Raw genomic sequence first — 12,948 nt, 5'->3', positions numbered from 1 at the left:
GATGCTTATCACCTGCATCCGTTATTTTATATTAGTGTTCCTATTCTTTGAATGCCCTTCACATGAAGGTTACTGAATGCTTTACAAACATCTTTAATTTGCCTCAAAGGAAGCGAGACAGAACTTTGAGTCTCTGAGAAAACAATCCTTTGTGCTTTCAGGGTGGCCACCATCCAAGAGATGGTGAGGCTTTCATCAGCAGCAGAGTCAGTCTGAGGCACCCGGAGCTGGGGTGGCAGCAAACTGCAAATTCAAAGGAATGCTGGGTCCCAGGCTTTCTCACAACTCTCTCGTTCTGCAGTCCTACATATTCATCAATTAATCCTCAGAAAACATGCATTTCCAGCTGTACTTTGTTGTATTCCTCAGCTTCTAAAAGTAAAGCCTCTCCTGCTGATCTAATGGCTGTACCAGGAGTTACTCACCTACAGCCCACGTTTCTGGGTCTGTGCCTGGCTTAGCTTGACTCAAAATCCATTAAAACAAAGCAATGCAGTTTTAACCAATTTGGCTTGATCACATCATACAGTGATCACTGTCACACAAATTACAGAATTGAGCCATCCAGCATGATCTGTGTGAAGAGTCCTTGCAGAGGGAAAAAAAGAGAGGAGGAAGAAGCAGGAGTTGGGCAGAAGTGCTTTGGTTAAAACAGAGCCACATCAATCATTTCCATCCTGAAATAGGCTAACAGCTAGAACATTAATACCTATCAAAGAAACAGGGAAAAAAACCCCCACTCATTAGCAAATAAAGGTGTTGCAAAGCATTAAATAATTCCCACTAGCTGACAAGGGGGCTGTGATTTATAATAGTGTATATTGATAGATCACTTCCCATAATTAGGAAAAGTGAGACTGGTACTGCTTACAGCATTATTTTGATCAGAGCCTTGAAAAATACTGCTGAATAATAACAAACACCAGGCACAACAACAGAAAATCACCATATCATGCTCTCAAACTGCTTCACATTCGAAACAAAACTCAGTAAGAATGGCAAATTCTGTTTGGACACCTAGAACCTTACTTCACAATAGCAGCCTGGTGTGAATTATTACTGTGATAACTCTGGGAAGATCACAGATATAAAACATTCAAACCATGTAGGAGACAAGTCAGAATCAAAGGCTAATTACTTCTCATTTTTTTAAGCAACAAGTTACTCATCCTCACTCTTCTCTTCCTGAAGTAACAAACTAACCTCAGTCTACTAAAATATCGAAGAAATTCAACTCATCTCTCTACTGGCACAAGGCAGAATGTGGCAAATTCTCCCCTGCCATAGCATCTTTCTGCAGTGCACAGAAAAAAAGACACTTTAACTTCCTTTCATTCAGATTATTAGATGGCAAAACCACTTTTACAGTTAGACAGGGTAGCAATAAAATAGTTGTAATAGCACTGGGTTGGACTTTTGTTCAAAACCAACAGAGGACTCAAAGGCAAAAAACCAGAAGAGCCCAAGAACTGAAGATTCCAGGGATTCACAGCTGAGGAGGGAAGATGCATCCTCCAAAAAGAAGATGGACATAATTAATGTTATCCATCCCTAATGCCACTCAGAAAAATTTCATGTCCCACCTTCTTCCTTCTCCAGTAAAGTAAATGTAGAGTACTGGAATTTCTGACTCTCCCCACTACTTCTGGTACAAACACTTTCTTTCTCACCCCTTTAAATATCAAGGATAATTTGCAAAACCACCTGAATTTGCCATCCCTGCCATTGCTGGTCACTAAAATCAACCCTGCAATAATAAAAGTCAGTATTCTGCAGGCAGACAACTGAGCAGTAATTAATAACTGCAGCAGTTGGAAGCAGAGAGGTAACCACCTGTTTCCTAGTCATATTAAGGAAAAAATAAAAGAAAAAAAAGAACATTAATGTAATTCTGAACAGCAAGGGCATCTCACCAAAACATTTGCCTAAAATCACACAGAATTAAGAGCCCATAAAGGGCATTTTTCCAGACTGCCAGGCAAACAACATTAGTCACTGGCTATATAACACTTGGCATCCACAAGGCATTTCTGTCCAAAGAACCCAATGCACTTGAGACACATTTAGACTAGAAGAAATAGGTTAAATATTATTATCCTATTTTATCTGCAAGAAAAATGAGGCACAGAAAAAAAAACATGCATCCTGTTCAAGGTTACAACAGCAATTAATAAGAAAAGCAGGAATAGAATCCAAGTGGCCCAGCTCCTGTTTTGTGCCCAGTGTACAAGAAAACACCAGTTTGTGTATCATGCATTTCTCCAGTGACAGGAAGACAAACTCCCATGGCTTATCTGCACAGGAAAGGAGTCCACAGCTGGTAATCCCTACGAGCCTCTCCAATGCAGGTCCCTCTAGGAAGCACCAATTCTGCTCTTACAAAGCAGATTAAAATGTGCTTTTCAGTGTCCACCAGAGAAACCTTTGTAGGGACTTGTCACTTTGCTTCAATTCAAATCCTGTTTTATATTTTCATTTGTTCCCTTCTGTCATCAAACCAAGGGATTTCAGTCAAACCCTTTCTTGAAGTAACATCTCTAGAGCTCACTGAGAATACCAGTGGCACCACTAACTCCCATGCCTATCCTGGCAAACACAGGTGATCCCCAAAAGCCACCTCTAGAAGCACTGGGCAGAGAGATCCAGTTGCCATGGCCCAGTTCTCCTCAGTGCCACACATCCATCACATGGAAAGAACATCTTTCCCAATTTGGGTGGATGAAATCTCAACAGAACGAGCTGGGTCTCCATGCAACAGGATGTCACGAAATCATAACGCTGCATTTTTGGAGAAAAAAAGTCCTGAAAAGGACAAAATCTTGGCCATTTGCCTGAAATTCCAAAGCACTGCCAACACACTAATTCAGTTACATTGTCCATGCTACTGTAAAACTACATTAAATTCAAAATGTTTGAGCACATCCGAAATTCAAAATTAATGTTCCTTGGAATGAACACTTCCTTTTACAATCAAGATGAAGTAATTTTTTTTTCCTGTTCAACAGTGTTTCTCTACTATCATGGTTAACATTTAATGTCATTTATTGTCATTAAACTCAATATTTGTGTCTAATCAATACTAAGCTACCAAGGGCAGTCATAACAAGTCTGGACTTTCTCTACACACTCTATTGATTTCTTTTTTTTGAGTCCTACAACAAACACAATTTATACAAATAATTTATCAGGGAACACATCAAAATAATTTAATAAACAAAACCTATATATACCTTTTCTCTTCAGTCATGTGACAGAAAATCATTTTAACTCATTAATGGTAATCTTAACAGTTCGATTTTAAATTTACGTAGAAACAAGAGGAAGCTATGAAGCAACAAATTTAAATCCAAATATTTTTAGTGTATTTCCACATGCAGAGCAACGGTAATTTTTATTTCATTTTGTATTTGCCAGGATATTACTTTTAAATAAATTTATGACAGCTCCTGTTCAGCCTGTTCCCTTGGAAAATTTATAATGCGCAGACACTGTAAAGTTTATGCAAGTTGCCAAAATCATCTTCTCACAGATGAGTAAATTAAATAAGGTGATTTAAATCCTACTCCCCCAGAAAGTCATAAAGTTAGAAAAGTTGATTTTTTGCTTTCTGCTCAAAGCAGAAAACAGCCTTCCCAAACACACAGTTGTCATGCTTTGGAAGTACCACCTCATGAGGATAAAACGAGACCACCACCACTCACAGACATCCACACACACAGGTTCAGGAAGGGTTGGAATTGGAGTAAAGCACATGGACAAATGCAACTCTGAAAACAGCAGGGAAAACAATACTGCATTTCAGTGAAGTTAAAAATCGAGGAAAAAAATTCAAATAACATCACCTAGTCAAGACCACAAATGCTGTAACTTCTCCCCACTTCTACTGCTGTTAATAATATTAATAGAAAGTCTGAAAAGAAATCCCTGGCTGCCAAGAGGAGGGGGAAAGGAAACAAAACTTGCAGAAGAGCTTTTTCACTTGGGCAAGTGAACTCTGCTAATGCTGCAACTCAGGGAAGACTAAGTTTGCTGCTTTCCAACAAACACAGTGTTTCTGCAGTCTGGTAGAAAGGGTAATTCTGGAGCACTGGTCTGGGAGTTGATCCATTTTGCACACACCCTTCAACTGAACAAATAAAAGCAAACAGGCAAAATACCTGTACAGTGATTACAGCTCAAATGTTGGGCATGAACTGCTTGAGAGCAGCTCATCAAGAGAGTAGAAACCTTCCCACAAAAGCATTTTCCCTGCTCAGCGGACATACAACAGACTACTTTGTGTTCCACTGGAGCCAATGGAAACCCCTGAACAGACACTGCCTCGGGCACCCACCGGGCGAGGGCATGAAATGCTTTGCCAAGGGCAGAGAGGATGCACCAGTGCAGACTATGGGCAACAAACCACCTCACTAAGGCTGCAGATGAAAAACCACAAAGTTTAAACCACTCAGAGAATGAGTTCACACTCCTGCATTCCAGAAATCTGCACCTGTTCTGCACACCAGCATTACTGCAGATGGACCGAGCAACCACAACAGCACAAGCCTCATTAAATATTTTATATATGGAGAAATATCTGATATTGGTTTAAAGTACTTTCTCCCCCCAGAAAACCTCCTTGTCACCAAGTACTGAGAACAAATATTAACAAACATGTAGTTGCTTATTAAATGATGCTCTTATTAATGAGCTGACAGTCTCATCATGCATAAAATAAACAGCACCAGGAACGGGCACTTGTCACAGAAATGTCCTGACAAGCAAGAGAAGAGAGTTCTTCCAATGTCTGTCACAAATTCGAGGTCACATATCTTTTTTTTTTTTTTTAAAAAAAGCCAAATCTTAATCAGTATTTCAGTCCAGTAAGTGACTTTTAAAATATCCTTTAATCTAAACTTAGAGCTGATGCCTTTTCCCCATGGTGGTTTCCCTTGAATTCCAAGATAATGCAAGAAGCAGGCACCTGGTAATGAGGGATAAAGCAGTAGCACTGCAGAGCCAGTCCTGACTGTTCCAGGTAGTATCAGGCCATGCACACAAAAACCAGAAAGCCTTCTGACTGTTACTGTCAGCTCAGATTTCACCTGCTCAGATACAACAGTATATCACCAAGAAAAAAACTCAACAGTTGAGATGTACATAACTACTAAAACCAGAATTCAAGTACAATGGACAGAGACAGTCCACAAAAAAACACCTACTGCTATCTACAAACTCCCTGTCTTACCCATAATACTCTCTGCATTACCCTTGAAGAATGATAGCTCATTTTTATCTTATCTAATATTGTATCTTCAGCATTACATTAGAGGGCACACACAGATCCTTCTGGGAAACAGCACTTCAATTGTAATAAAGATAACCTCTTTTCTTAAATAAAATTGAAGAGAAAGGGAAAAGAAATGTATCAAGTAGAGCTAAATACTGTTCCATGGCTACTGCATGTCTCCATGCACCCCACAGTCAGCCAAGTAATTCACTTCTATGATTTCTACTGGTACATAAAAGAAGTTCAAGCAAAGAAGAAAAACCACTTAGCTGCTGCTTGCAATAAAATAAACTTCCTGTGTTTTCAGCTATAGTTTGGTGAGTGCTATTAAACACCTGGAAAAGGAAAGTTCCTTTACAGCTGCATGTGTATGTAATTAATGCATTTGACAAGCTGTTGTGTTCCCAAACAGCTGCTTCCATTATACTGACAACTTTACCATCTGCAAAACTATTGGGTAAACTACAGAAAGTAAATATCAGGAGAGCAGGTGCTAATAAATAACAAGCACTGCCAAGAAAACACACTTCTGGAAGGGAAGTTTTCATTTTCCCCACTGTACTTTTCCACGCTCCTGGAGCAGGTAAACTGAAGATACTCAGAATTGGAGGAACCAGTGCTGTGACTAACAGGAGCAGTAAAATAATGTTGAGGGCAAGCATCTGTGAAATCACAATTAAATGCAGCCCCTCTCTACTGCACTTAGCCAAAGAGGTCAGTAAATTTGCACCTAAAGGTGGGTCTTCTCACAAGACATACCCAAGCACAGCTACAAGTATTAATTGTGGTAAATAAAACAAGTTGATTAGTGTCAGGTCAATCTAATCTCCTGTATTAACAGTCACATCTTAAACACATATTTTCCATTTATGTCTGTGGCATTTAACACCCAGTATCACTCTTTAACTCAAAAACTTGCCAATGTATCTAAGATCAGAACAAAACTGGACATTTGCTGGACCCAACATCAAAACAAAGCTGCAAATATAAAGAAACAACTATTCTAACATCCTGTATCTCGTGAACCACATGGAACAATGATTAGTAAAGCCCCAGCCTAAATTTAAGAAAATAAAACTAAACAAGCTATTATTGTACGACCAATAAAAATAAGGCTCATATAGGTAGATATGATCCACCTCCAGATTTACAGAACTGCTTAAGTTTTAGGTTTATTCATACACGTAAAACAAAAAAGAGTCAATTTGGTAGCACTATGCTTTAAAGAGATTTATGTGGTTTATGGTATTGGGAAGGTTACTGTCACTATATTCTCCAAAAACTGGCTGAGAATCATTTCAAAAGCACAAATACCGAGGTAAGTGGCCCAGCTAAAAATCTCAGCTTTTAAACAGACTATAAAATAACTTCTGAAGTGCCAGGGGTATTTTGTTTGGTGTTTTGATATTTGGGTAGGGTTTCTTTAACCATTTCAGGCCTCTGATTGTCCTTTCAATGTTAGACAAAAATAATGCAGCAAAGTGGAGGGTTTTTTAAATCCACAGTTCTATGAATAGTGCTTGCATATATTGTTCTCATGAGATAACCCAGTTATTATCAACCTTACTTATTATTGTTTTAAAAGTGACTTCTAACAGTCTCTTCATGTCTTAAGCAGAATGCACTGAAACATGTAACACAAAGTCCATGTATTCATTTTCCCTGTATTTCCTGAATGTCCTTCTGGAATTGCAGCACAGCCCCAGAACTCTCCTCCACCTCTCCTCCCCTGGCAGCCATGGGGCCACTCCTGCCATCAGAAATGCATGAACAATCAAAGGGAGAGCAAAATGCCCTTATCTCAGCTCATCAAAAATACAAGCAGGCAAGCCACAAAGGGGTCACAAATTAAAAATTAAATGCAGGCAGACCTAAAGTGCATTGACACACCACCACTTCTAAACCCTCCCTGCAAAGCAACTGAAAACAAGACACGTAACAAGAACAGAAGGAGGCCAAAAGGAGTCACGAAATAACACTTATTCAAGGAGTGTCTTTAGCAATGAGGAACTGAGCAGCAATAAACAGGAGCATCACCAGAGTCTGTGCTGCTGATGGCAAACCCAGCAGCTCACACCCTGCCACAGGCAACACATCACCTGCAACTGAAACCTTCCCTTTAGCTGTCAAACAGAAATCAGAGACCAAAGAGATAAAAGAAAGAAAAAAAAACCAACTGGCTTTCTCCTGCAACATTTCACTGTGTATATGAGTGCACAGGATACTGAAATCAGAATCCAGGATTACAAAAAATTCCTCTTCAAAGCTCCATAACACTCTAAGTTAATAAAAAACGACATCAGAACAGCTCTGTCAAAGCTATTTCATTACCGACCGAGTTTACTCTGATAATGACCTAGAGAAGTAATTAAATCCCTGAAGACTTAACTGCATTACAAGTTAGAAGTTTTCATACTTTTGTTTTTGCTGAAAGTAGCATATGAATTCTTTTTTTCTTCAGTGCCAATAATCTGCTGCTAACAGCAAGAAACACAAGCAAATATAAAATATTTTCTCAATTTATAAATCCCTACTTAACAATCTTTCCTATCCTCCATTTTCCAATCATACCAAATTCCTATAAATGCCAAATTCTGTTGATTTTAGAAGACTAGCATATATCTGTATTCTGAAACATGACTATACAAATATTATTGTGGTATTCATACAAACTTTACTGCAGTATTCTATTTTAAATCTGAACAATATTAGATTGGTTGGCTCAAGGTATAACAAGAATTTGCCTATGAAGTATTTGTGTACTTCCAAAGTCTTCCTGGTTCACACATCCTGATAAATAATTTAAAGTGGAACTGTTTCTGTTAATGCTCTAAATATTTTCAGATTTATTACTCTTGCTGTCTTGCACAAGGGTATCATAGGCTTCAAGATTTCTGATGATGAAGACTTCCCTGCATGATTCTTTCCTAGATTTTTCTAGGAAAATTCTAAAAGGGTTCCTAGATCCAAAACACCTAGTTTGGAGGCGACATAAACTGTTGATTCTCTGCTCTAATATCCCACTGCCCTCTGCTACAGTGTTTACTGCCAGATGCAAGGACACAATATACTTTTATATTATATCTATGTAAGATGTTAAACATGGAAAGCATTGTCTTTTTAACTGTTGTTCTGCTTGGAAGTTTGAAAAACAAGGTCTCCTCTCAATTAAAACACCATTTTATCCTTGAAAGTATATTTAGGTAGATATTATGCTTCTCAACTTCATAAAAACTCAGCAAGTTTGTAGTCTGCTGCGTCGCAAATCAAATGTTCTGTGGGAACACACAACTAAATTATATCAGTGTTACCTTATTGGACCATTTGTAGGCTTGAAGAAGCTGGCTGTAAAGAGGGGTTTTGTCCTGCACAGGGTCGAGGCTCAGGAGCCCACTGTTGTGCAGGGGGTGGTTCTCGGAGGGTTTCCCAACCAGGGTGCTCAGACGCTCCAGTTCACTGCGAGAAAACAGAGTGGCATTTTTGGAGGTCAGATGTGGGAACCTGAGCTGTACAATCCTCCTGCAGGGGCAGCCATCAAGCACCAACTCCATTTTAGAATCTGAGTGATACTAAATACCTCCCCAATTTGATTGAAAACATAATCACTCTCATCACCCAAACCATTCAAAGTTGTCTGTTAGTTGTGAATGAGCTTTTCTTCTAGGAGAGAAAGTACAAGTCAAGAGTCTTTGAAGACAACCTGGAAAGAGTCAGACCATGGCAGGTCCTGTTTATAACCCAGGGCATCTTCTGAGCAATGCAGACCCTCAGAAACTACCCAATTCTGACTTTAGCATTGCCTGCAGTAATCTTTTAACCATCAAGCAGGCTGATGGCTCATCATCTCATTAGAGAACTCCAGATTAACACTGTCCTCATATAAATACACCCAAGACCTGGTATCAGTCCTAAGCCTGGTGATGGTCCTGCAAAGTTTGTGATTACTCTAAGCACTTATCTGCATTCCAAGTTCTCAGGGCAAGGAAGAATCTCCTGACTCCCATAAGCAAGTTGTACATTTTCAGGTGTCCATAAAATACTCAACTGCAGCATAATAAGCACCATTTTCCCATGAAGCAACCTCACTGTGAAATGATCTATCATTGTTTCATATCTCATTTGTCAAACACAACATTTAATCATAACAGAAGTTAAGCAATTTTTAAAACTTGCATTAATCATCTGAAGAAGGAAGACTGGCCACTCTGCACAGATATAAAATGCAGTTTTTCAAGTGGCATGACTAATCAGGTGCCTTTCTTTTTAACTTCCAAATGTTACATCCTGGTCTGAACTTCAGAACTTCCACTAAATTAAAAGCAGGGCTTGAGCACTTCAAAGGGCAACTTCTGAAAATCTCTGTAAAGAATAATCCCAAATATCTCCATTTGCATTTAATGAAGGCTACAAAAACAAACTCTAAAAATAAGGGAACTGACAGTAGAGACTTCCCTACTTTACTACCACGAAATTCCTCTTTATTAATCATCATTCCTACAAGTTTCCATGGCCTACTTTCTTTCTAAGCCTCTGGTTCTGTGAACACTCACAAATCTGCTTAAAACTTCTTGTCAAAAGAATACACTAAGTAAATGTGAATAGACATAATAACTGAGGATTTGCTGAACAGGGATCCCAGTCAATACTTTTATGGTGTAAAGGTCCACTGCTAGAATTGACTTCAGTGCACCTTGGAGTATTCCCTTACTAATTCACAGAATATCCTGAGCTGGAAGGGACCCACAAGGATCAAAGTCCAACTCCTGAATTGTTTGGAAACAAGATTTTGGGGTCTTAATAGATAATTCTTCAAAAAGCCCCAGTGTAAGACAAGAAGGATAACAAAAGGAACAGCTCAGCTTCCATGGAAGGAACCATGAAACCTCAACTTGGAAACTAAAAACCAAAGGGATAAACACAAGTTTCTAGACCTGGGTACAACATCATTCGTGAGAATGGATATCTACCACCTTTCCCAAGAGAAGGGAAGGAGTGGGCAACGAATTATATCACCACAATCAGAACTTAAAATCAGCAAGGCCTACCAGCCAGCAAGAAACAAATTCTTGTACACAAACCCCTGAACACTGAATCCCTGGAGGCCAAAAAGATGTTTTGGGAAAGGGTGGTCAAGTGCTTGCCCTGCCCTCGGACACCTCCCTGGACAGTGCTGGTGGCTCCCAGGGGGATCCAGCCCAACCCAGCAGCCCAGTGGCAGGATCCACATGGACCATCACAGAATCCATCAGGTTGGAAAAGACCTCTAGGATCACTAAATCCAAACCTAAACCTCACACTGCCAAGTCCACCACTAAACCACGTCCCTAAACGTACATTTAGTACTCAGTTCCTGTCTTCAAAGGGAATTTCATTTAAAATGAACAATATTGTTGAATGAAACTGAACCAGCCTCTCTCTTCCGCCCATAACTTTCCTCCGTGTCTTCAGCCTCAGCAGCTTCTCTCTACTTAACACAAAACACACCTGCTGGCACTAAACAACTACACCTGCCTGGGCTAACTTACCAACCTGACAAGTTTTGGTAGTAAAATGGTCACTCTTGAACCTCTTGGTTGCTACTGAATAAAGTGTCTGAATTTTTGGCAAAAACCGTCAAAAAAAACCCAGAGAAAAATCTCCCTGCAACCGAACACCTCCACCTTGCCACCGCAACCCCACCGGCAGCTCCCTCCTTAAAGCGAGAACAAGAAACAGGTGAAGACCACGAGGAATATTACGGGCACATTCAGCCCTTTGGGGACTCTGGAATGGAACACCACGAAGGGGCGACGCGCGCGATGTTGGGGGGAATAAACCGGAGCGTTTTCGCGTTTATTTGCCTACGAGCTTCCCCCGGGGAGTGTAAACGGCCCCGCCGGGCGCTGCGAGGGGCCGGGGCACCGCCGGGACCCCCTTCCCTGCCCACCGGGGGGAACCCGGTGCTCACCCCAGGTCGCGGCTGACGGAGTGCAGGCTCTCCTGGAAGGCGGCCATGAAGCCCTTCTCGCGGCCCTCCAGGGTCTCCTTGTTGCGCATCCCATCCTTGAGGCAGTCGAAGACCCTGGTGACGCTGGAGCGCAGCGCCTGGATGGCGGCGATGGCCTGGGAAAACGCCTCCAGGTTCACGCCGGGGCTCAGCGCCCCGTCCGCCATCTTGGCAACGGCCCCCGGCCGCGCCGGCGCGAGGGCGCGGGGCACGCTGGGAAATGTAGTCCGGGCGTGGCCGGGGCGAGGGCTCTCGGTGGCCAAAAGTCGCTTCTTTTGGAGCCTTTTATGCTCTTTCTCCGGCCTCAGGAGTTTCTCCGCCGCTGTGTCCACTGCTGGCCCGCCACGTCAAGAATCACAGAGTTGGCAAGGTTGGAAGAGACATTTAAGATCGTCAAGTCCAACCATCCACCAGCACTATAACTGTAACTCCTAAATCACATCACCCAGTACCAAATCCAGACACCCCAAATCATAGAATAGTAGCATCATAGAATCGTAGCATCGTAGAATTATAGAGCCACAAAATCATAGAATCAAACACTACCCTGAGTTGGAAGGGACACACAAGGATCATCGAGTACAACTCCTGGCCCTGCACAAGATGCCCCAACAATCCCACCCTGTTCCTGAGAGTGTTGTCCAAACACTCCTTGAGCTCCGGCAGCCTTGGGGCTGTGCCCACTGCCTGGGGAGCCTGTTCAGTGCCCAACCACCCTCTGGGGGAAGAACCTTTTCCTGGGATCCAACCTAAACCTCCCCTGCCACAGCCTCGTGCCATTCCCTGGGTCCAACACTGGACACCAGAGATTAAAGAACTTAATGAAGCTGCAGACCATGATGAAGAATATATAGGGCATATTCCATCCTCTGGATGTTCTGTGGACCTGTAGGGCATTTCTCAGGCACAGAATCACAAACAAAACCATTTAGAATGGCAACAAGATCTCTGCTCCTGCTGCAATGACTGTGCTGAGCTTGAAGCAGGTGAGAGCAGTTCCATCATCATTATGCTCCTGGGAAGACTGAAGATGTGAAAGTTGGGCCCCCTGTTACAGTTCCATTCTCAGAGCTGGGGCTTGGAGAAACGTGGTCTAGGGAAGATGCCTCTGCCCATGGCAGGGGTTGGAATGAGATAATCTCCAAGGTTCTTTCCAGTCTGTGATTCTGTCTATATTTCAGTCATGATCACTCCTGAATCCAACAGGACCTAGACCAGGCCTTCATCACCCAACCTTTACGAAGCACTGTGAAGTTTGAGTGCTATCACATCACTAAACAGTTTGATTTTGTAGGAGCTGCTTGTGTTTCCGATGCCACGACAGCTCTTTTCACCCTCGGAGTGCAGCTAAAATAAATAGAGCTAAAGTAAATGAAGCACAGGCCAATAGTCACTGCACCCAGAGTAAACTACAGCACAAGGATAGGCTTTTTGTTTTCTCAGCTTCTAAAGTAAATAACAACCTCTTTCATAAAGGCATTAATTAAAGTCAGTAAGCAAAATCCACACAGATCCTTTAGTCAGAGGTGACTTTTTTTAGATGTAAAATGGAAATGAGTACGGCAAAGAACAGCTGAGATGTCAGTGGCCAAGTGAAGCGAGGCTTTGCCCTCCACTCAGTGACACTTTTCTGTCTGTCAAGCGACGGATTCTGAAAATTGCATCCAATCAATTAAATGTTCTCAGGCAACAT

At 41.5% G+C, this 12,948-nt stretch overlaps 1 protein-coding gene across 1 annotated transcript in view; it reads right to left on the bottom strand.

Moving 5' to 3' along the window:
• MED27 (mediator complex subunit 27) overlaps window positions 1–11,439 on the bottom strand; it is an 82,959-nt gene extending 71,520 nt beyond the window's left edge. The window contains exons 1-2 of the mRNA XM_008919379.3: window positions 11,217–11,439; window positions 8,581–8,725 (exon numbers count right to left, since the gene is read on the bottom strand). Of these exons, the coding sequence (XP_008917627.2) occupies window positions 8,581–8,725; window positions 11,217–11,422 (351 nt within the window). The 5' untranslated portion in view covers window positions 11,423–11,439. The remainder of the gene's footprint in view (window positions 1–8,580; window positions 8,726–11,216) is intronic.
• Between the last annotated feature and the right edge of the window lie 1,509 nt (window positions 11,440–12,948).

Source organism: Manacus vitellinus, unplaced genomic scaffold, assembly GCF_001715985.3.
Source record: "Manacus vitellinus isolate BGI_N305 unplaced genomic scaffold, ASM171598v3 scaffold_27_pilon, whole genome shotgun sequence".
NCBI lineage: Eukaryota > Metazoa > Chordata > Aves > Passeriformes > Pipridae > Manacus > Manacus vitellinus.
This window is presented reverse-complemented; position numbering and strand designations above follow the sequence as displayed.